This window comes from Macaca nemestrina, chromosome 7 (assembly GCF_043159975.1).
Source record: "Macaca nemestrina isolate mMacNem1 chromosome 7, mMacNem.hap1, whole genome shotgun sequence".
Taxonomy (NCBI): domain Eukaryota; kingdom Metazoa; phylum Chordata; class Mammalia; order Primates; family Cercopithecidae; genus Macaca; species Macaca nemestrina.
The window spans coordinates 50,784,964-50,809,822 of NC_092131.1; the positions used below are offsets into that span (position 1 = coordinate 50,784,964).

The 24,859-nt window shown below is 36.7% G+C and overlaps 1 protein-coding gene across 1 annotated transcript in view; it reads left to right on the forward strand.

The window, feature by feature from the left end:
• The window catches only part of LOC105473607 (exocyst complex component 5), a 69,319-nt gene that overhangs the window by 8,449 nt on the left and 36,011 nt on the right, over nt 1-24,859 (forward strand). Inside the window, exons 2-6 of the mRNA XM_011727463.2 lie at nt 13,003-13,097; nt 14,313-14,460; nt 16,786-16,980; nt 21,162-21,226; nt 23,350-23,378. Of these exons, the coding sequence (XP_011725765.1) occupies nt 13,003-13,097; nt 14,313-14,460; nt 16,786-16,980; nt 21,162-21,226; nt 23,350-23,378 (532 nt within the window). The remainder of the gene's footprint in view (nt 1-13,002; nt 13,098-14,312; nt 14,461-16,785; nt 16,981-21,161; nt 21,227-23,349; nt 23,379-24,859) is intronic.

The window sequence follows — 24,859 nt, forward strand, 5'->3', positions numbered from 1 at the left end:
AGACTTAAATTTCATTTCCTCAGTTTCCTCATATGTAAAAATGAGATGAAAGAGCTGGGCTGTGATGATATTTAAAGAACATTCTTGCATTACAAATTTTAAATCTGATTATATGATTCTGCTGAGCCTAGTATAACAGGAATTGTAACATTTTGTTACCTCTCCCTTTTGGACATACACATGATATATATTACTTTACGGTTAGAAATGAGAAATATTCTATCCTGGAAAAATATTTTCTTAAGAGAATCTAAAATATTTTGTAAGATTCTAAATTACCATCATTCAGGTAGTCTTCAAAACAATTTTGATGACATGATTAATTGACCAATTTCATAGTTTAAAGGGCTTCAAGATTGAATGTTAAAATTGACTAATTTTAAAAAGTAAAATTATTTATTTTGTAGTGTTTGTGCAAGTAGTTTTCAAAATACTTTTTCAAAGTTTGCCTTAGTTATATTTGTGTCTTAAAATGCTTTATTTTTCTACCTTTTCATACTACTTTTGAAATCCATTTTGTTAGCTGGAGACAAAATATTTTGTGGTTTTTAAAAAAAATCAGTAGTCAATAAATATAAGTTATTAATATACAGAAAACACGTAAAGAATCTCACTGAAAAATCAAAGAAAATGGGGTTAGAAAGTAGAGGCCAAATATTGTAAAATTCTTTAGTTCTTTGTAGTGCCAGAATTGTATTAGGCTCATATTTGGTTTCTGTTAGAATCTTGGATTGATAGTACCATGTAATGCCTGTTCTTTATTTCTGGGTTGTGGGGTAGTGGTCCTGCCCTTTTGGTTTTGGATATATGGATCAAGAGCATGACTTTCAAGACCCTCTGCAGGGATTTCAGCCATGGCCCCAACTAGCTAGTGTTTTGGTATGCTCAGCATTGTTCTGTTGACTACAACTGGAAAGCAAGAGAAATGTATGACACAGCCTCCCCTTGCTTTCAATTTAAGTATGGAGAAAAGAGTGAAACTTACGAAAATGATTCTAAATCAATAAATGATAAAATGACAGTTAGTAATATTCTGTGTTGGGATTTGAATTTTTAAGCTTCATAGGGGTTTAAGAGTGGAGAAATTAATGGAGACCATGTAGGGAAGGAACCCTTCAAAGAAGAAAAGGGAATGGAGCCAGGCTTTAAGTAATGGTGTAGCAGTCTTTGAAGTTTTGGAGGAGAAAGGGCATACTTAGTAGGGTGAGTTACCTGGCCACAGATTAGGAAACAGGAGTAACATGGGCTTAAAAAGAAGACTGGCATAGTCTGATGGAAGTGTGGCTATTTGTTTTGAGGTACAGAGAAATTTGGGTAGGTGGTACAAGATAAGAACCCTAAAGGGTAGATATAAGAGTGTGAACTTGGCTGCGTGTGGTGGCTCACATCTGTAATCCAAGCACTGAGTCGGGCAGATCACTTGAGGCCAGCAGTTAGAGACCAGCCTGGCCAACATGGCAAAACCCAATCTCTACTAAAAATACAAAAATTACCCGGGCGTGATGGCGCACATTTGTAATACCAGCTACTCAGGAGGCTGAGATATGAGACTTGCTTGAACCCAGGAGGCAGAGTTTGTAGTGAGCCGAGATTATACCACTGCATTGCAGACTGGGAGACAGAGTGAGACTATATCTTTAAAAAAAAAAAAAAAAAAAAAAAAAAAGTGTGTGAATTCGATAGTGTAATAGGAATTATATAGGGAAGTTTCTCACTAAAAGGAGGTAGTGTTTTAATGATCTGTTAGATAGTGGTATCCATAATAAATTTAAGGAAAATACATGATAGGCAGTACTTTTGAACCGATGGGTTAGTTGGTTTAACAAGATACAGAAATATCTCTCTGAAATGATCTGAGACTTACTTTTTTTTTTTTTTTTTTTTTTTACCTAGGCTGGGGTAAATATCCTAGTTTCTTTGAGTCTGTGGGTGGTTCCAACACATTGTATTGGATCTACTTTTGGGAATGGAGATATAAGAAAATACAAACATTTGAATTTTTGTCAAGGAAGCAACATTATTTAAATTAGGGATTTATGTTCCTGTCCAAGGGATTGACATCCAAGGGAGTTTTCAGTAGAAATGACCACAAACACCATTAAGTTCTGGGATACATGTGCAGAACTTACAGATTTGTTACATAGGTATATATGTGCCATGGTGATTTGCTGCACCCATCAACCCCTCATCTACATTAGGTATTTCTTCTAATACTATCACTCCCCTGGTCCCCCACCCTCTGACAGGCTCTGGTGTGTGATGTTCCCCTCCCTGTGTCCATGTATTCTCATTTTTCAGCTTCCACTTATGAGTGAGAACATGCAATCTTTGGTTTTCTGTTCTGTGTGAGTTTGCTGAGAATGATGGTTTCCAGTTTCATCCATGTCCCTGCAGAGGACATGAACTCATCCTTTTTCATGGCTGCATAGTATGATGTATATATGCCACATTTTCTTTATCCAGTCTATCATTGATGGCCATTTGGGTTGGTTCCAAATCTTTGCTATTGTGAATAGTGTTGCAGTAAACATACATGTGCATGTGTCTTTATAGTAGAATGATTTGTTATACTTTGGGTATATACCCAGTAATGGGATTGCTGGGTCAAATGGTAATTCTGGTTCTAATCCTTTAGGAATCGCCACACTGTCTTCCACAATGACAAACACCATATTTTAATATTACAATTGGTAACATTTGTAAAGCATTTAAAATCAGTTTAACGGAGCAATATAACAACCAATTATGTAAAGCTAAGTTTCATATGATAGTATCTTAGTGCATAGTTCTAGATTTTTGTTTTGGCTTGGTGATTTTTGCTTTTGATTACTGTAGCAAACAGAAAGTGAAGCTAAACCTTTGTCAGGCTTATAAAATTCTAAAGGATTTAAAAAATTTTTTACAGGTATTTGTATTATAGGGAATTGTTTGAGAAGTCTCTTGGGAGGACTTGGTCATTTGGAGGTCTTAGGATTTGTTAATTTGGCTATCTTTTTCTCACTGTAAGTGCCTTTGCAGCAAGGTAAAGTATTAGAAAGCAAGGCATTAGGATTTATTTGCTTATATAAGCAGAATTCTTTATTTTTATTTATTTATTTATTTTTATTTTTTGCTTTTTTGGAACTTCCATCCCTTGGGGATCAATCGCTGACTTCTCTTAAACCCTAGTGATAATTTGTCTCTGAGGATAAAACGTGTACTTTGCTTCCAGGACACTGACCTCTAATTTTCTTCTGCCTGCACTGGTGCCTCCTGTTTTCTTTTGTTGGATTGTTTTCTTCCTCTTATCTCCAAATGTTGGCATGCCTTTCTTCCTCCTAGATGATCTCACCCAGTCCTTCGGTAACCATCTATGTGTTGATGATTCAAATTTTGTGAAGCTCCAGCTTCTTCCGTGTATTACTAACTTGTTTTTCCATCTATGTGCTCTATATTTGTCTTATTTATCTAATAGGCGTCTACAATATAACATATGCGGAACAAAACTCTTGTTTCACTGCTCCCTCATCCATCTCTTTCCCTGATCTTCCCATCTCAGTAATTAGCACCACCATTCACAGAGTCGTCCTGGCTGCAAACCTCTACCTCTATGAGTAATCTTTTATTCCTTTTTTTTCTTTTTCCACATATTCAATCTATCAGCAACTTATATGAATGCATGCCTTAAAATGTCATGAACCTATTTCTCACCACCTCATCCACTGCCACTTTCATCTGAGTCACTGCCGTCTCTTGACTGGACTACTAAGGTATTGCAGGTTGGGTCTTTTGGGAGGCCGACTTTGAGACAGTTTAGCATGCAGAATATTTATTAGGAAGTAACCTTGGATAAACATTTATGAGGGGGCAGAGCAAGGATACAAGATTGGGCATGTGGAAAAACAGAGTTACAGTTTTGGTCCAGTGGCAGTGTTGATGGCTCCTGTGGGGAGGTCTGAAACTAAAATGACCTGTCAGAGTTGTCCTGCTTTGGACCAAAGTGGTCTGGCCCTTATACTCCCATCTTAATCAGTCATTGGCTATGGATCACATTGGGAAAGGCATGACATTGGGTGAAGTGGCTCTTTGCATCTGATGAAGTCCCTGAAAATACTGCCCATGAAGCCTTTTTGTTGGCAGCACTGTTAGCAGTTAGGGCAAGTCCCTTCTTGAAGGGCGAGCTGGATGGCACATAGTTGTGTTCACCACAGACCACCCTTGTTCCACTACTAGACTTCACTTCTTCATATACATTTGAGGAGTAGCTCTTCTGACATTCTGGTTGAGTCTTATCCTGGAGGAAAATTCGAAGAAGAAGGCTAGTGAGATGAACTGTGGCCCCCACTACTATAGCTGGTCTCAGAGTTGCAACTGATATTCACTATCTCTCACCTCTACTGTCGATTGTAACTCTGCCTTACCTTCAGCTAGTACCTCTGATGTTCTTGGTATTTTAACTGGTTACAATACCCTTTTTAGGCCAGGGTTGTAACACTTGTCCATACATTTTCAGAATTGGTTGAGGGAGTGTCAAGAGATCCCCAAGAGGATCATCTGTGTGCCAAACATACTGCTCTCGGCCCCCATTGTGTGTGGGCAGCCCTGCCTCATCCTGATCATTATGGTTGATTGCCCCAGCCAAAGATGATCACTCCTCTTCTTATTCCCTAGGTATAAGGAGACAATATGACCAGGCGGTACTGGTAGTTATAGTTTAATGATACTCTTATACTATGTTCGTAGGCAAAAGTATTCATTCTTTGGGGACCAAGACTATTCCCGAAGAACTTAGAGTCACAGGGATCCCAAGCACAAATTGGGAATCATGATAAGTGAACCTACTTTCTGCTTTTACCCCTTGTTGCCAGACTCATGTGTTTTTCGTATTGGAGTCAAAGCATCATATAAAGCCTTTTAATTCAGAATATATACTGCATCTTGGAGGATAGTGCTTCTTTTTTTTTTTCTTTTTTGCCTTTGGAGACGGAGTCTTGCTCAGTTGCCCAGGCTGGAGTACAGTGGTGTGATCTTGGCTCACTGCAACTTCCACCTCCCGGGCTGAAGCAACTCTCCTACCTCAGCCTCCCAAGTAGATGGGACTACAGGCATCCGCCACCACATCCAGCTAATTTTTTGTATTTTAGTAGAGACAGGGTTTCACTGTGTTGCCAAGGCTGGTCTCAAACTCCTGAGCTTGGGTATGAGCCACCACGCCCGACCAGTGCATTATCTTGATAGAGTACACCCTCTGAACTGGTGCTTCAGCTGTGCCTTCATCAGGCTGTTCCAGTGCTCTCTTAGTCTGCCTACCTCTGTTTGGTGTGGTTTATGATATGACCAGTGAATCCCATGGTTACCTCCTTTGCTGTAAACTGGGTGCCTGGGTCCTTTGGTGTGATGTGGTATGTGAAGTCCTGTGCCAGAGGAACAAACACTCCCTCGGAGGAAAGGCAAATCCAACTCAAATATTTCTCTATCAAAGTAAAATATTCTTTCTTCTAGAGTGGGAAGGGCCCAGTGTAGTCAACTTGCCAACCATGTGATTAGTCTTGAATGGGGCTATTTAAGGGGCTTAGAGTTGGTCTTTGTCACTGTTAGGCTAGATTTTTGGTTTCACAGTAGCTGAATCAGCCTTGGTAAGTAGGACCCCTTGCAGTTGGGGTCATGTTGTCTCTGTACTGTGTCTGCTTTGTTCATGTGCTCAGAGTGCTAATGCCAAGCAGAGTCATTTTTTCTGCTTGGTTGTTTAGTTCCTCTTTCATGGTATATGTTTTCTGGTGCTAACGTGTTATACAAAGAACTTCATACTTTTCATCCAGTCTCATATATCTGTCTGTCTTAGTCAACTCAGACTTCCATAACAAAGTTCCATAGACTGGATGGCTTCAACAACAGAAGTTTATTTCTCAGTGTTCTGTGGGCTGAGAAGTCCATGATCAAAGTGCCAGCAAGGTAGTTGTCATGCTGAGGCCTCTTCTCTTAGCTTGTAGGCACCACCGTCTCACTTTGTGCTTGTGTAATCTCTTCTTTATGTGTGCAGAGAGAGATTTCTTTTTCCTGTAGGAACATTAATCACATAATGAGGGTCTGTACCTTGTGACCTCATCTAACACTGATTACCTCCCCAAAGGTCCCATCTCCAAATACCATCACATTGGGAGTTAGGTCTTCAACCTATGAATTTTGGCAGGACAGTTCTTTCATTGTATCGTCCATATGCCTCTACTCTAGACTTCCTTGTCCTTGGTCTTCCAATCTTACTTCTCTGATAGCTAGGCCTTTTGCCATTTCCTGTGTAAGGTGGCATCTCATGGTAGTTTTGATTTGCATTTCCCTAAATATTAGTAATGTTGGGCATTTTTTTTTTGGACAGATTCACTCACTCTGTTATCCAGGCTGGAGTGCAGTAGAGTGATCTGAGCTTACTGCAACCTCTGCCTCGCTGGTTCAAGTGATTCTCCTGCCTCAGCCTCCCAAATAGCTGGGACTACAGGCACTCGCCACCACACCCAGCTAATTTTTGTGTGTTTAGTAGAGACAGGGTTTTGCTATGTTTGCCAACCTGGTCTCGAACTCCTGACCTCAAGAGATCTGCCTGCCTCAGCCTCCCAAAGTGTGAAAAGACTGTCCTTTGTCTTTCGAATGGTCTTGGCACCCTTGTCAAAAATTGTTTGACCAAATATGTGAGGGTTTTTTTCTAAGCTTTCTATTCTGTTCAGTTGTTCTGTATCCCTGTCTTTATGCCAGTATCATATACTGTTTTGATCAGTGTAGCTGTGTAGTAAGTTTTGAAATCAGGAAGTGTGAGTCCTGCTGCTCTGTTCTTTTGCAGAATTGTTTTGGGCTCTTTGGGGTTTCTTGTCTGTTTTTGAATAGAGCAAAGTCATTGGGATATTCACAAGGATTGAGTTGAATCTGTAGATCACTTTGGGTAGTATTGACATTGTAACAATATTAAGTCTTCCAGTCTGTAAACATAGGATGTCTTTCCGTTTATTTGTGCCTTCTTTGATTTCTTTCGAAGTATTATAGTTTGCATTGTACAAGTCTTTAGCCTCCTTGGCTAATTCTTAGTTTATTCCTAAGTACTTTGTTCTTTTTGATGCTATTGTGAATGGAATTGTTTTCATAATTTCCTTTTTAGATTGTTCCTTGTTAGTATATAGAAATGGCAACTAATTTTTCAGTTTTTCTTTTATCTAACTATGTATTTGTATCTGTTAATCAGGCTGTCTTCTTCCTCCTCCCCTCCCCTTTACCCTTCCCAGCCTTTCTTTGGTAACCACCAATCCACTCTTACTTCTATGAGATCACATTTTTAAAATTCCACATATGAGTGAGGTCATGTGGTATTTGTCTTTCTATTCCTGGCTTATTTTCCTTAATATAATGTTCTCCTGGTTCATCCATATTTTTTCAAATGACAGGATTTCCTTCTTTTTAATGGCTGAGTAGTAGTCCATTGTGAATATATGCCATATTTTCCTTATCCATTCATCCATTGATGGACACTTAGATTGATTCTGTATCTCAGCTATTGTGAATAATGCTGCAGTAAACATGGTGGTACAGATATCTCTGACATACTGATTTCATTTCCTTTAGATATATATTTAGTAGTATGATTGCTGGATCATTATGGTATTTCTGTTCTTAGTTTTTTCAGGAACCTCCATAACGTTTTTCGTAATGGCTATGGTAATTTATATTCCCACCGACAGTGTGCAAGGGTTCCCTTTTTCTCCACGTTTTTACCAACACTTATCTTTTGTCTTTTTGATAATAGCCATTCTAATAGGTGTGAGGTGATACATTACTGAGGTTTTATTTTGCATTTCCCTGATGATTAATGGTGTTGAGCATTTTTTCGTATACTCGTTGGCCATTTATGTGTCTTCTTTTGAGAAATGTCTGTTTCTGCCCTTCACATATTTTTAAAATTCAGGTCGTTTATTTTCTTCTTATTGAGTTGTTTGAGTTCCTTATATATTTTAGATAAACCCCTTATCAGATGTATAGTTTGCAGATATTTTCTCCTGTAGGTTGTATATAATCATGTTAATAATGCTATGGAATTTGGTTTGCTGATACTTCATTGAGGATTTCTGCATGAATGTTTATAAAGGGATATTAGTCTATAGTTTTCTTGCACAGTCTTTGCATGGCTTTGGTGTATCAGGGTAATGCTGACCTCATACAGTGAATTAGGAAGTGTTTCCTCTTCCTCAATTTTTTGGAAAAGTTTGAGAAGGCTTGGTGTTAGTTTTGTAAAATGTTTAGCAAAAGTCAACAGTGAGGGCATGAGTTCCAGGGCTTTTCTCTGTCGGGAGATTTTTGATTACTAATTCATCCCCCTTACTGGCTATAGGTCTATTCATATTTTCTATATTTTCAGGATTTAGCCTTAGTAGATTTTATGTTTCTAGGAGTTTTTCTATTTCATCTAGGTTATCAAATTTTTTGGTATACAATTGTTTGTAATGCTGTCTTATAATCTTTTTTGTTTCTATAAAATTGGTAGTAACGTCTTCATTTTCATGTGTGATTTTAGTATTTTGAGCCTTCTCCCTTTTTTTCTTAGTCTGTTTAGCTAAAGGCTTTTCAATTTTGTTGATCTTTTCAAAAAGCCAACTTCTGGTTTCATTATTTTTTTTCTATTGTTTCTCTGTTCTCTAGTTTGTTAATTTCTGCTCCAGTTTTAATTATTTTCTTCCTTCTGCTAGCTTTGGCTTTAGTTTTTCTTTTTTTTCTTGGTTACTTAAGTTTATACTTCTTTTTCTAGTAACTTAAGTTTTAAAGTTATGTTGATTTGAGATCTTTTTTATTTTTTAATATAAATATTTCTAGTTGCACATTTACTCCTTAGCACTGCCTTCACTGTGCCCTATGTTTTTGTATATTGTGTTTTTATTTTCATTCATTTCTTAAGTATTTTACAATTTCCCTTGTAATTTCTTCTTTGATCCATTTACTTAAATCCTCTGACAGTCACTTTATCCAGAGGGAGAGGGGCTTGCAAAAATGGGGAAGGTGCAACAACAAAGGCCTTTTTATGCCTCTGTGGTCTGAAGCAGCAATTAGCCCTCAGCGCAGGGATCCCAGATATTTAGAGGACAGGGTCCTTTTTGGTCATGCTGGCCTCTACAACCTGTGTGCATGTTGTTCCAGAAATTTGTGTACAGCACTCTCCCACAGGGCTAGGGTGGGACCTGGGTAGCTGCTATTGTGCTAAGAGCTGAAATTGACCAAAATTACCACATTTTCTTGTCTAAGTCTTCACCTGGGAAGATATAAGCCTTCACTAGCCTACAGAGTTCCAAAATAGTTAGATTCTGCCAGTGCAGTTGTTACCTAGATGGGGAGACAGATTTACTCCACCATCTTCCCAGAATCCTGTCTGTTTTATTGATACACAACCATGCTCATTCATGTGTTGTGTATGTTTGCATCTGCACCACAGTGGCAGAGTTGAATGGTTTTAACAGAGACTGTGTGGTCTGCAAGCCTAAAATACTAGCTATCTGGTCTTCTAAGAAAAAATTGTCGATCTCTACTTTATATTCTTAAGAGTGGCATTGCTTTTTGCCATCCTACATGATTAACTACCTTGACTGGACAGGGGCAATTTTAGGGATTTTTACTTGGGCTTCCTCATTGTAATAGTTCTTATTTTATAGACCAAGGACCCAGTGTTGGAGTCATATCAGCCACTTAAGTGTGTCTATACCTGTTAAACATTTGTAGACTGCAGAAATCACCACTAGGTATGCTCATGGACATACTGGTTTGACTCTGCCAGATCTTGGCCAGGAATCTATTACCTGGCCCCCATAGGTTCTCACTCTGACACGGTCCATGATGCCTTGGGCCAGCCAAGTGCCAGTGCCAACTAGGACCCTATGTCCAACAGACTTCAAAATATTTGCATATTTTTCTTTCCTTAGCGTACTAAAGTAAATGGTTGTAGCTTCTTTTGGAAGAAGGAATAGGAGAATTATTATTGTGTATTGGCATTCCCAAGAAGAAGGTAATACCTATCTTCTTGAGAACCTGGCCTTTTCTTCAATCAATAACAGGAAATATATCATAGTACATCATATAAGACTTTGGTATAAACTCTGGATTCTCATTACCTCTCTTGACCTCATCCACAATTATTCTCCCCTGCATTCACTCTCTTTTAGTCACACTGGCCTCTTTTCATTGATTGTATACCAAGAGTGTTCCCTGTGCTTAGAGTCTTCCTCCCTCAGATAGCTTATTAGTTGGCCGCATACAGGTCTTTACTCAAAATTTATTTTCTTAGAAAGGCCTTGCCTGGTGACTTCTTTCAAAGATAATCTCACTCTGGCCAGGCCCGGTGGCTCATGCCTGTAATCCCAGCACTTTGGGAGGCTGAGACAGGCGGATCAGCTGAGGTTGGGAGTTTGAGACCAGCCTGACCAACATGGAGAAATACCACCTCTATTAAAAATACAAAATTAGCAAGGCATGGTGGTGCATGCCTGTAATCCCAGCTACTCAGGAGGGCTGAGGCAGGATAATCGCTTGAACCCAGGAGGTGGAGGTTGCGGTGAGCCGAGATCATGCCACTGCACTCCAGCCTGGGCAATAAGAGTGAAACTCGGTCTCAAAAAAAAAAAAAAAAAAAAAAAAAAAATTCATCATCATCATCTCACTCTTACCCATCATTCTGTATCCTCTTTCATTTTCTTCATGGTTCTTATTCCGCTGTCATTTTTTGTGCTCATTTGTCTGTCACTCTCCTCCACTAGATCCAGAGGAGCAGAGATTTTTTTGCTCCTTTTTTACTATTTCCTGGATATTTAGCATAGTCTCTAGCATGTAGTAGGTGCTCAATTAATATTTGCTGAATGAAGGAATACTGTATTTTCAGGTGATTGAAAATATTTTGTATAAAAAAATGCTTAACTTTTTATGTCAGTAAATACCTGCTATTTATAAGTTTTTAGTATATGTCATTTAATAAAACTAATATATTAAAATTGATGAACAGTATAACGTGTTTAATTGAAAACTATGATTACTCAACAAATTAACAACACACAAGAACTAAGATTATTAAGTATTTATACAAATGTGTATGCCAAGCAATGATAGGGAAAAGGTACATGATTACTATATGAAGTTTTTTACTGGAAATATTGTAGATTTTTGAAAGGGTTGACTACTTCCTTAAGTAATTTCACAACTGTAAATTGAATTGGTATTAATAGAACCTACCTTGTAGACTTACTACTTACCATAGTACATATTGAATATGATAAAGTATGTAAAATACTAGGCAATGTCTGGCACATAGTAAGTACTTAAAAAACTTTAGCTGTCATCGCCATCTCATTGTATAGGAGTATTTCATGTGATGGCCAAGTTTTCTAAAATTTTTAAGTAGCTTAGTTTCTAAAGTTCTAAGTAGTTCTAAATATAAGTTCATCTTGAGTTCATATTTCTCAATTTTAGATGATGTTAAAAATCTTTAGATTCGCATCAACTCTTGTTTTGACAGAAGTGAGGCAGACTAGAGGCTGATTATCTAAATGATTATGTGTTGCTAAATGCGTTCATTTTATTTCAGGGTGCCATATTTTTTTCTTTGTAAGGATATTAATTCATCCTTGGAACTTAATTCTTAAACATGTCAGCACTTTATATCTTTAAAAGTTTAAGAAAAAACTTTGCAGATATGAAAGTTCAAATTGTAATCACCAGCAATTGCTGCTGATCACTAAGTTACATGCTAGGTAGGAGGCAATATGTGGTATCCATTTACATGAAAGAGGGTAGTATGAAAAGTATGTAAATTAGTGTGTATTAGTCTAAAAAATGTATTATCTGCTGATGGTGAACATTTGAAGTTTTCTTGATTGAGCCTTTTCTAATATCCTTTTTTAAAAAATGGTTTTTTAAAGAAAATTATAAGATTTCATATCTTTTTCTCATCGGCTATCATGTGTTAGACTTTTTCTCGTTTCTAAACTCTTTACATGATCATGATTTTAATAGGAACATTGTTTTTCATCCTGTAAGTTTACCGTAATTTGTCAGTTATGGCTTTGTGAATATTATTTATGTAAACAATTTCTTAGTAATATACATAATGCTCAATGAACATTCTGCAGAAATTTTTGCATTCATATATGCTTTTCCCTTAGATTTTAAAAATAAAATTACTGTTAGGGTATACGAGCATTTGTAACACTATTGATGTTACCTAGTACCAATTGGCCTCCAAAAAGATAGTTAACTGTTGACATTTCTAACAATAATGAGAGTATAAATTTCAGTTTATCCTTTCCTGCCTTGCTTGTTATAATTAAAAAAAAAAAAAACAACTTTGTCAGTTTGTGAGATTTTTAAAAAAAGGATAGGCCGGGTGCGGTGGCTCATGCCTGTAATCCCAGCTATTTGGGATGCTGAGGCGGGCAGATCATGAGGTCAGGAGATCGAGACCATCCTGGCTAACATGGTGAAACCCTCTCTCTACTAAAAAATACACAAAAATTAGCCGGACGTGGTGGCGAGCGCCTGTAGTCCTACCTACTCAGGAGGCTGAGGCAGGAGAATGGCGTGAACTCGGGAGGCAGAGCTGCTTGCAGTGAGCCGAGATCGTGCCACTGCACTCCAGCCTGGGCAACAGAGCGAGACTCCGGCTCAAAAAAAAAAAAAGGATAATTTGATTACTAGTAAGGCCGTACATTAAAAATAATTTTTTGACCATTTTATTTCTTCTATAAATTACTTGTTTGTTTACTTTGCTCATTTTTCTGTTGAGTTGTTCCAGTTGGTCATTAATACTGTTCTAGTATTTTAATATCCTAATTTTCGTTAAGTAGTTTGTTTTATTGAAGACTTTTTAATTGAAAAAACTGTATATTTTAATATAGATGTATTTAAACAGTAATTTCATTTTAAGTTTTTACCTAGTAGCTGTTTTAATTTTATAAATAATATTAAGTACTTGTGTGTGAAACTTTGTTAAAGCGTATTTATTTTGTAAACTAGGAGCCTTTTGTGGCAGATGAATATATTGAACGTCTTGTATGGAGAACCCCAGGAGGAGGCTCTAGAGGTGGACCTGAAGCTTTTGATCCTAAAAGGTGAAATAAAAAAAAATTTTTTCCCCACAGATCTAATCTGGTACACATTAGTGTTAGAATAGAGATAACTGTTGAGATTGCTTTCAACATTCCTCTACAAGGATTTTAGTTAACAATTGGCCAATAAAAGACATAAATCAGCAGAGCATTAAAAGTTTGAGATTTTGTTTTTTCTTTGACATTCTTTTAACGAAGCAGTTTTACTGGTATGCAGGAAGTAATTTTATTGAGTATAAGAATTTGACATTTCTTCTAATGAGTCATAAACTAGAAATGGTTATACTTCTAAAATAAAAACATTAAATACATTGTTTTAAATATAGTTGTAAATTAGGGGAACAGAGTCACTGAACTCTAGAATGTATATTATTATTTTTATACAGTACATTTACCTTCTTGACTATTTTAAATAGGCTATAAAATGTATTTCTATTGTAGGGGTTTAATGGGGATTCTGGGTGAGGTTTTCATTCACCTCTGAGATATTCCACCAAATAGCAAAGACTTGGAATCAACCCAAATGTCCATCAGTGACAGATTGGATTAAGAAAATGTGGCACATATACACCATGGAATACTATGCAGCCATCAAAAAGGATGAGTTTGTGTCCTTTGTAGAGACATGGATGCAGCTGGAAACCATCATTCTTAGCAAACTATCACAAGAACAGAAAACCAAACACCGCATGTTCTCACTCATAGGTGGGAACTGAACAATGAGATCACTTGGACTCAGAAAGGGGAACATCACACACCGGGGCCTATCATGGGGAGGGGAGCGGGGGGAGGGATTGCACTGGGAGTTATACCTGATGTAAATGACGAGTTGATGGGTGCAGCACACCAACATGGCACAAGTATACATATGTAACAAACCTGCACGTTATGCACATGTACCCTACAACTTAAAGTATAATAATAATAATTAAAAAAAAAAAAAAAAGTCAATAGTTAAAGCCTGGCCGTATTTTCAAACGTCATGTTTGCTTTAAAGCCATGTGGCCTGGACACAACTATGAGGAAGTTATGAAATTACAGAAAGACTTGATCTTTTGATGAAGAAATTTCTAACAAGATGCTAAAGAAAAAATTAACATGATCATTTGAAGCTCAAGGAACACTTCTTATTAAGACTTTATGATTATAAGTTAACTGGTCAGTTCCTAAGGATTAAAAATAGGTAGATTGATACATATTCAAACTTTCCTCTATTAGATTATTAGAAGAATTTGTAAATCATATTCAGGAACTCCAGATAATGGATGAAAGGATTCAAAGGAAAGTAGAGAAACTAGAGCAACAATGTCAGAAAGAAGCGAAAGAATTTGCCAAGAAGGTACAAGAGCTCCAGAAAAGCAATCAGGTAAACATTTTGTTAAGAAATGGGTATTTTATATAGGCTATAATATCTTTATTTCCTTCCAGTTTTAAGCTCTTAAAAAAGTCTAGTCACATGGTAGTAACTGTCAAGATTTCTCTCTACTGCCTCAGTCCCATGGGGTAAAATGTTAATGAATTATTATCAAGTACTCTTGGCATTGGCTTTCCATAGTGTTGGTTTAGGATCATGGTACTCTTCTCAGGATAGAGTGGTATCCAGTTGAGTGTGGTCCTTGATTCTCCTCTAATAATGCAAACTTTCAAGAATGACACTTCAATAGACCCCTAGTTTTAGGGACTCTTTATTAGCTTGGATATTTAGGTAGTCATTTGCATTCTCTTTAATCATAAGACAAAGTAATATGAAACCAACTATTGTCTGGATTAGGTTTTCCCTAGAGAAAACCTGGTCTGGGAACTTTCACAAAAGTCATGAGGTATATGCTCCAGTGAGAATTCTAGTGTAACTATAGGAAAAACTGCCTTGATCCGTTTTGGAGTGAAACCAGATCACTAGATTGGTCCTGAGGCTAAGCAGACCAAACTTCTTAGTCACTCTTAGGTCCTAGACTTAATCTGGAACCTCTGAATCCCATTCACAGGCTGGGCCTTATCTGGAATTTGATTGCACTGTCTTTTTTTTTTCTTAAGACAGAGTTTCACTCTGTCGCCCAGGCTGGAGTGCAGTGGTGTGTTCTTGGCTCACTGCAACCTCCGCCTTCCAAGTTCAAGTGATTCTCCTGTCTCAGCCTCCTGAGTAAGTAGGATTACATGCACATGCTCCCACACCCAGCTAATTTCTTTTTGTATTTTTAGTAGAGATTTTGCTATGTTGGCCAGGCTTGTCTTGAACTCCTGACCTCAGGTGATCCACCTGCCTCGGCCTCCCAAAGTGCCAGGATTACAGGTGTGAGCTACTGCTACTGGCCTTGATTGCCCTTAGTGTAGTTTGTGATATTGTTTAGCTTTGCTGCCTCCCAGGGATCGTTAATTCTTTAGTGTTAGGGATTAGCAAACTGATTTCTGCTAAAGTTTCAATTTTTAAGATTGCTTTACTTAAACATATGCGGCTATGAGAAATAAGGCAGTAATTTAAGGTAAGGAATGCATTTTTAAGTAGTTAAGGTCACAGTTTCCAAACACTTCTAATGCAGTTTTCCCTTGCTAGTAATAATAATTTAATAGTTAAGCTAATAAACTCTGGAACCAGTCTGCCTGAGTTTTAGTTTCAGCTCTGCCACTTATGAACTGTGTAATCTCAAGCAATTTAAACTTTTCACGACTCAGTTTTTTTTTAAATCTGTAAAGTGTGTTGTTGAGAGTATTATATAAGTAAATACATGTAATATGCTTAGTACAGTGTCTAGTGTAGCACAGAGAAAGTCCTCAATAAATGTTTACAGCTCTTCCCCACCTCAATTTAAGGTTGGAAAAAAAGTCCCATACTAGATTATCAGCAATTCTGCTGTTGGCAATTACAAGGCATTCATTGCATTCAATTTCGATATGCCACAGGAAAATCAGTGTACCTGGGTAGAAGGGAAAGAATATTCTAGAAAGTAATATACCTTTGCCTTAGTAGAATAATTGCTACCTTTCTGTTTTCAAAATTGGGAAAGAACTATTTTACTTTATATATAAACATCACATTTTAAAATATTTAAAATAAATAGGTATATTTTACTACTGACATTTTTTTTTTTTTTTTTTTGAGGCAGAGTTTTGCTCTGTTACCTAGGCTGGACTGCAGTGGTGTGATCTCAGCTCACTGCAACCTCTGCCTCCTGAGTTCAAGCGATTCTCCTGCCTCAGCCTCCCAGCTAGCTGGGGTTACAGGGCCCACCACCACACCCCGCTAATGTTTGTATTTTTAGTAGAGAGTGGGTTTTACCATGTTGGCCAGGCTGGTCTCTAACTCCTGACCTCAAGTGATCTGCCTGCCTCGGCCTCCTACTGACATATTTTTTACTCTTTTCAGTTTAGTTAGCTAATTGTTTTCAGAATCATTATTTGGGACTAAATGGTGTTGAGTGTTTTGTTAAAACAGGATGAGGAGTAAATAGCTTTTTTTGTTTGCTTTTTTGTTGATTAATGTACTCATGATAAATATTATTTTAATAGTTAATGGTATAAAAGTTTGCAATTTGGTTAACAGATTTTCAGATCATGTCACACTAATGAGCATGAATTTTGTAGATCATCTCATATATATCTTCCGTTATCTTTAGTTAGTAGCAATAAGATTAGTAGTTTAGATTATAAACTGAGCACACTGATTGTATTTTATGCTTATGCACATTTTTCCTAGGTTGCCTTCCAACATTTCCAAGAACTAGATGAGCACATTAGCTATGTAGCAACTAAAGTCTGTCACCTTGGAGACCAGTTAGAGGGGGTAAACACACCCAGACAACGGGCAGTGGAGGCTCAGAAATTGATGAAATACTTTAATGAGTTTCTAGATGGAGAATTGAAATCTGATGTTTTTACAAATTCTGAAAAGGTAAGTACTGTCAGAGGATAAAACCAAATCACAGCATTAATAACAGTGCCCTAATTATGAACTGCACTAATTGCTTTCCAGAGTTAGACTTCAAATCACTGAGAAGCTGACTTATTAAAAGCTTTTATTGTTCTGAAACGTAAACTAATATAGTCACTTGTAGATTGCTGATGAAGTGTTAATATTGAGATTTTTAATTGGGTTTCCTGGCATTTTTTTAAATGAATTTTTTTGTGGCTTAAAAATGCTGTGGTAACTGTGTTCATAAGTATCTCTTTACCATACATTTCTTTCAATATTAACAGAATTTCTGTAGTCTTTAAATAGGGACAGTCTATTGGGTGGTGGTGGGGTGGTCTGACCTAAATCATTGATAAGCTGAGATGCTTTTCTGTAAAGGAAGAAGGAATTCAGAACTTCTGGTTTTTATTACTTGAATAAAGATCTCTTATAAATAATTAAAGCAGTTTGGACCAAGGAGAATTGAAAAAATTCTGAATTAATTGTTTATGTTAATCCTTTTCATAGCACTCGTCACTTACTCCTGGTCTAAGGGTACATGGTATTGGTTGCTCTGCAATCTTGAAAGAAGGTAATTTCGCTCACTTTCTTTCCCTCAGGGGAAAAAAAAACAAAATGTGTGAGAAAATGGACATTCTTATGGATCTTAGGTGTACATAGCAACATTGTCCACTCATATTGAATACAGTCTTCCTGAATTATTCCAGACTTACTCCATAGAATATTTCAGATATTGGAATGTAAAAGCTAAGTATTATTGACACTTACTTTGAATTAAGCAGCACTTTTTTAATATAACTCTATAGGGTTATAGAATTTATAATTTTTAGAGTTCTTTGGAAAATAGTTATGTGTGTACAGATAATTCCTCTAAAGAAAAGGCGTTTTTGAAAAATTTAGTATTTTGAGTACAGGTGGTTTTTTGGTTATAAGGATGAGCTGTTTAGTGTTAAATTCTGAGATTTTAGTGTACCTGTCACCCAAACATTGTACACTGTACCCAATATGTAGTCTTGTATCCCTTATTCCCCTCTCAACTTCTGCCTTTAGAGTTCCCAAAGTCCGTTATATCACTCTGTATGTTTTTTTGTCCTCATAGCTTAGCTCCCGCTTGTAAGTGAGAACATGGTATTTGGTTTTCCATTCCTGAGTAACATCATTTAGAGTAATGGCCTCCAGCTCTCTCCAAGTTACTACAAAAGACATAATTTTGTTCCTTTTTGTGGCTGAGTAGTTTTCCATGGTGTAAATGTACCATATTTATCTTTATCTGCTCGTTGGTTGATGGGCACTTAGGTTGGTTCCGTGTATTTGCAGTTAAATTAATTTTTGGCCTGGTTCTACCAGTTAGCCATCCTTAAGAACTTATGTAGTATTAGATTGCCAATTATTAGATAAACTCCTAGCTATCTCAATTTCTAGACTCTGTACCAGTCACCTTCCCAATGGAAAGAAAAGGAGAAAGCACCCACAGAGCTAGACCAATGTGTGATTGTAGGAGGAATTAGAATGGGTTAAGATATCAACACATCATATTCTTTTTCTTCTCGCCCCCTAGTCGTTTTTGTTTTTTTTAATTGTTCTCTTTTAGAATCTTGGCTGGGTATGGTGGCTTAGGCCTGCAATCCCAGCACTTTAGGAGGCTGAGGCAGGATGATTGCTTGGGCTTTGAAGTTTGAAAGCAGCCTGGGCAACATGGTGAAACCCCGTCTCTACAAAAAAAAAAAAAAAGTACATATACATATGTGTATAGATGTGTATATATATGTATGTGTGTATATATATTAGCTGGCCGTTGTGCCACACATCCATAGATCTAGCACTCAGGAGGCTGAGGCAGGAGGATTGCTTGAGCCTGGGAGGTTGAGGCTGCAGTGAGCTGTGACTGCCACACTGCACTCCAGCCTGGGTGACAGACAGACCCTGTCTCAAGAAAAAAAAAAAAAAAAAAGGAATCTTCTCATATTCTGGGGAAAAAAACCCTATTATTTGTTTACCTCTGTCCTTGCATATATGTTGTTTTTTGTTTTTTGTTTTTCTTTTTTACCTAGAGTGACAGCTTACTGTACCTCATGTGGATAATACTTGATGACTGTGATTATCTTTAACACTATTAGCAAGGGTAGTCTCTCACCTCGCCCAAATATCAGTAACTATTAGAATATAGTTTTGACAGCTTTTGTTACCTATTGTTGTAGTATGTTTTAACTGACTAAATGTCATATATTGTAACCTTAAGAGATACCTGTGCTTTACACAATTTCTATAAAATAATTTGCTATGGAAATTCAATATAAACAAGTGCATTTACCTCTATTCTACTTAGTACATTAAACAAAGTTTGCAGACAGCACAATGATGATGACAACTTCTTAAAAGAACATGAGCAAACTCCTTATGGAAGCATAGAGCAGGCTATATGCCTAGTATATTATTTCTGAAGGGGGTATTGGTGAGGAGAAAATGATGGACTTTACTAATACAACTAAATGGCATGGTGAGGACAGATACTGCAGTAATATTTGTGCCCATATACAGCAGAACAGAGTGAGTGTTTGGTAGTTGAAAATGACAGTGACCTGCTGACTAGGAGAAAAGAGATGACTGAAGCAGAAATGCTATATTCACTATAATTTGGAGCAAGAAGGGAGAAGAGGGTCTGCTGTTGTTATTCACAGTTGTTTGTCAGAGTTGATATGCCTACTTAGAAAAATCTATATTGGGCAGGGCATGGTGTCTCAAGCCTGTAATCCCAACACTTTGGGAAGCCAAGGTGGGCAGATCACTTGAGGCCAGGTGTTCAAGAGCAGCCTGGCTAATATGAGCAGCCTGGCTAATATGACGAAACCCCATCTCTGCTAAAAAAATACCAAAATTAGCCGGGTGTGGTGACACATGCCTATAATCCCAGCTACTTGGGAGGCTGAGGCACGAGCGTTGCGTTAACCCGGGAGGCAGAAATTGTAATGAGCCAAGATCATGCCACTGCACTCCAGTCTGGGCGACCGAGCAAGCCTCTGTCTCAAAAAAAAGAGAAAAGAAAAAAAATATATATTGATGTTCTTAGCTCTTCCTTCATATTTATGAGTCTCACTGTCTTTTCAAATGTAAAAGAAAATGAATCTTCATAAAGTGAATTATTAAAATTGTGCCAAAGTAAAACAGAACTAATTTGAAATTTAAAGAATAAATGAACATTATATAACTCCCCTACACTGTTGTGTAAATAAGCACAGATATCTGCATTAAAGAATTTTAGAACTCTTGCCTAAGTTCCTTACTTCCACAACTTGAATAAATATACACATTTCTGACTGGACTCGGTGGCTCACGCCTGTAATCCCAGCACTTTGGGAGGCGGAGGCGGGTGGATCACCTGAGGTCAGGAGTTCAAGACCAGCCTGACCAATATGATGAAACCCCATCTCTACTGAAAATACAAAAATTAGCCGGGCATGTGGCATGCGCCTGTAATCCCAGCTACTTGGGAGGCTGAGACAGGAGAATCACTTGAACCTGGGAGGCAGAGGTTGTAGTGAGCAGAGATCACGCCATTGCGCTCCAGCCTGGGCAACAAGAGTGAAACTCCGTCTCAAAAAAAAAAAAAAGAGAAAGAAAATAAATATACACATTTCTATATTATATTTCATCATGGGGCTTTACATTAAACTTTATATTTTCTTTTAGAACAAGTGTTATAAATTCATATGGTCAGTAAATGACAGGCATTTAGCTTAAAGTAGGATATATGTGGCAGTATACTCTAAATTATTTTTATAAATCTTGTTTATCCTTTTCGGGTTCATAAACTTAGAATTCTGAGATTTACACTTGGCTTTCAGCAAGCAATGATTTGAATTTCTTTAGAATAAACTTGAACTATGAGTTTCATTGGGAAGGGATTATGGCATCAAAAAAAATCACAGAATTTCAGTACCAGTAAGATAAATGTTTATATTTTATTGACTAATTATTGATAACACCCCAAATGTATTCTTGTTGCTCATAAAGTTTTATTTGTTGTTAATTTTTAAAGGAAATTTTTTTAGGGAAGGGACTGTGGGCATTTGCAGGGAGATATTACTACTTTCAAATACGTAATTATTTTTTGATATGCCTAAAAGTTTTTAAAATTATTGCTTTTATTTATTTTTTAATAGATAAAGGAAGCAGCAGACATCATTCAGAAGTTGCACCTAATTGCCCAAGAGTTACCTTTTGATAGGCAAGTTCATTTCTCAAGAGCTAATTTGAATGTATGGTATAATTTATAAAATAAAATTGTGTCTTTTCCTGTATGATTTTCTTTGCCCGTTAATTAAACAGGAATTTATTGAGCACTTGCTGGTTCATTTACTTGCTAGTTTATTCACTTTGTACAAGATGCAGTGTAAAATAATTTATTGAAAAAATACAGTCTCTTCTTAATATCTAAATTTAATGATAGGTCTTGAAATAATTTCAATCCCTGTCTTCTGAAAAAAATTTGATGGAGAATTTTGAAATCAACTGAGGTAAAATTTGGATTTTCACATTTTGGACTTTGAGAAGCAGGTAGACGATAGAGAGAACACTTCCTATTTCTTGATGAAGGTTCTTACGCTTTTGGAGGCCTTGGACACCTTTGAAAAGCTGATGAACGCTATCACCTTTCTTCAGGAAATTAAGATACACACAGATTATTGTATACAATTTCATGGTGTTTTAGACTCTAGCCTATCCACAGAACTCTTCCTAGGGACTTCACATTAAGAACCCCTTTTTTTTAAAATACAAGGCCCCAGAGCCATTACTAAGTTAGATTTCATCCTAAAATAAACTATCCACTGAGAAGGAAATTTTTTCATGATTTCTTCTAGTGATGGAATGTCAGACTCTTTAATAAACTCTTGGTAAATTAGTACTTCCTCCATGTGAATATTTGAAAGAAATATGATTTACTATATTACAAATGATACATATTAATAGACATGTTATTTTGTTGATACTTGAAGATCTTCAGGAACAGATGAAGTATGGACATATTGCTATACTTAAAGCTTAACCATTATCTCCCAAACATGTAATGAATTCCCCCTAAAAAATGTGTCTGTTTTATTCTCAACTCTGATTATCATGAAGAATTAGCAATAATGATGATCTGTCATTCTTAATAATAATCTGGCAGTTGCCCAGCATTATGATTTAACTTATTGTAATAATTTTTAAAGCCACCCACCAAAACTTCTCTTTAACTTTATCTCATTTCAGAATTGAACTATTTACTTAAATGGGTAAAATAACTAGCTCAAAATAGGCTCATAATAATTATTGACTGCATTCCCCTCCCCTGTCTTCATTCTATTTTTCTACTGCAGAACACACTTTCATATATAAATATATATTTATACACACCTACACCCACACACACACACACTCATATTCACCACCACTCAGGAACATACTTCTCTTATGGTTTTGCTTTAGCCTCTTCACCAAGTCTTGGAGTTGAATATATATCCTAATTAGATTCAGTTTTTTTCACACAGATTAATATGGCCTTATATGTGATCTGATCTACTGTGACTTTGATACATCATTTTTGTATAACAGTCTAGATTTTTATTTCCTTCTTCATTTGTCTTTGGCATCTCTTTTGCCAGCCACTTTCCTCTCTCTGCAAACAATTTTGCACACAATCTTAAAACATTTCTTTTTCATGCTATGCATTTCAATTAGATATTTGAAATTTGAAAAAATTCTACTGTGTGGTATTTTAGTTTTTTAATTTGTAAAGATCGAATGGCTACTCTGCTAGGCACATTGCTGGGTCTTTTTATCTTTTGTCATTAATACATCATTATCATATAGTATATTATTTGATCATCTTTTTCTTTTGAATAATAATGATTGAACTTTATTTTTAAAAATACCAACCATGGGAGTGGGGAGGGAGACAAATAATAAAGTGTGTTTAAAATGCCAGCAAATATAAGTAAGAACAGTAAGTCAGTTTTGGGACTGGCTGGGTTGTTAGTGTCTTATGCAGAGCAGTTGATTCTTTAAAAAGAGAATTGATTTTCAATGTAAATTTCCTAAATGAGAACCAGCTACCCCATCTGAATTACCTACATTAAGTTCTATCACCTGGCATGCTTCCTATCGGTATTCTCTCATCTGATTTGGTCTTTTTTCTTTTTACAATAACCTTTTAACTTTATAATGGTTTTGGATTTACAGAAAAGTTGCAGAGATAGTCAGATGGTTCTCATATACCCTGCATCCATTTTCCCCTTTGGTTAGCATCTTACATTGCTATAGGATGTTTGTCACAACTAACAAACCTCGTCGTTGGTTTTTGTCTTTCAGATTTTCAGAAGTTAAATCCAAAATTGCAAGTAAGTGATGTATTTATTTTACCTTTTTTTAATAAGTAAAAAAACTACGTGTGTAATAATACAACAAATAGCAAAAGGAGAAAAAGCAGGAACAATGTCATCTTCCTACCCCAGTAGGCCACTGCATAGAAGATCCCTGAGTTTGATTTCTCTTCCCTGAAAACAACCATTACCAATTTTTTGGATATTCTTGCAGAATAATCTATGGATATACAAGCATAACACATAAATTCCATATATGTGTGTGTGTACATGTATATGTGTGTGTATAGATATTTATATGTACTTCTCTCCTCATTTATTTTTAAATAATTGCTACCATACTACATAAATAGCTTTATGCCTTGCATTTTTAATTTAACAGTGCATTTTGGAAATTGTGTGCTTTCCATACATCTCTCTCTGAATAAGATTCTCTCTTTTTTTTTTTTTTTTTTTTTTTAAAGATTATGTAAGCATTTCAGTATCTGTTTAACTCCTTACATGATTAGTTTGGTTCTTGCCAGTCTTGGATTTTATTTTAGGTTAGATCATTCTAGGTTTTTGAAAAGACCACTAAATTTGCAGGCTCTGTGGTAGCCGGGGTCACTATTTAGAGTAGGCCACTGCATAGAGGATTCAAAGATTCATCTGTATTCCCAAAAAGTCTTAGAATAAGGGTGACACAGCTAGTTAGACTTCCTGGGAATATTTTTGATCACAATAGATTAGTGTGAAGTTCAGGTGTTCATTGAGAACCATACTAGCCTCAAGAATATAGTGAATAGGGCCGGACATGGTGGCTCACACCTGTAATCCCAGCACTTTGGGAGGCCGAGGCGGGTGGATCACCTGAGGTCAGGAGTTCAAGACCAGCCTGGCCAACATGGTGAAACCCCATCTCTACTAAAAATAGAAAAATTAGCCAGGCATGGTAGCGGGTGCCTGTGATCCTAGCTACTTGGGAGTCTGAGGCAGGAGAATCAGTTGAACCCAGCAGGTGGAGGTTGCAGTGAGCCGAGATTGCGCCACTGCACTTTGACTGGGTGACAGATAGAAACTGTCTCAAAAAAAAAAAAAAAAAGTGAAAAAAATATAAATACTGCATATTATCAGGATGAGATTTGGTGTTCAGTCATCAGTCCACTATAGTTCAAGGTAGAGGCATCAGAACTCTAGTAAAGAGTTCTGTAGTCCTCTTCACCCTTTCCGTATGTAGGATTTTTCATGTGCGTTGCTATCAGAAATAGCATCTGGAGGATTTTTTCCAGTTAGCTACTGGTTTAAGTAACAATGGCATATGACAATCAGACTCTGGAAACACTCAGTAGTTTTGCCAGTTTGGAAGTTTTTTGTCTTGAAAATACAGATTTATATGCCACAGTGTATTATAGGGGCTAGGTTCACTGCCTATAATCTCATTAGTTTTTGTAATTCCTTCAAAATAAATTTATGTTCATAGTCATTATATTTGTAAATAATGTAGATACTGTTAAATGACG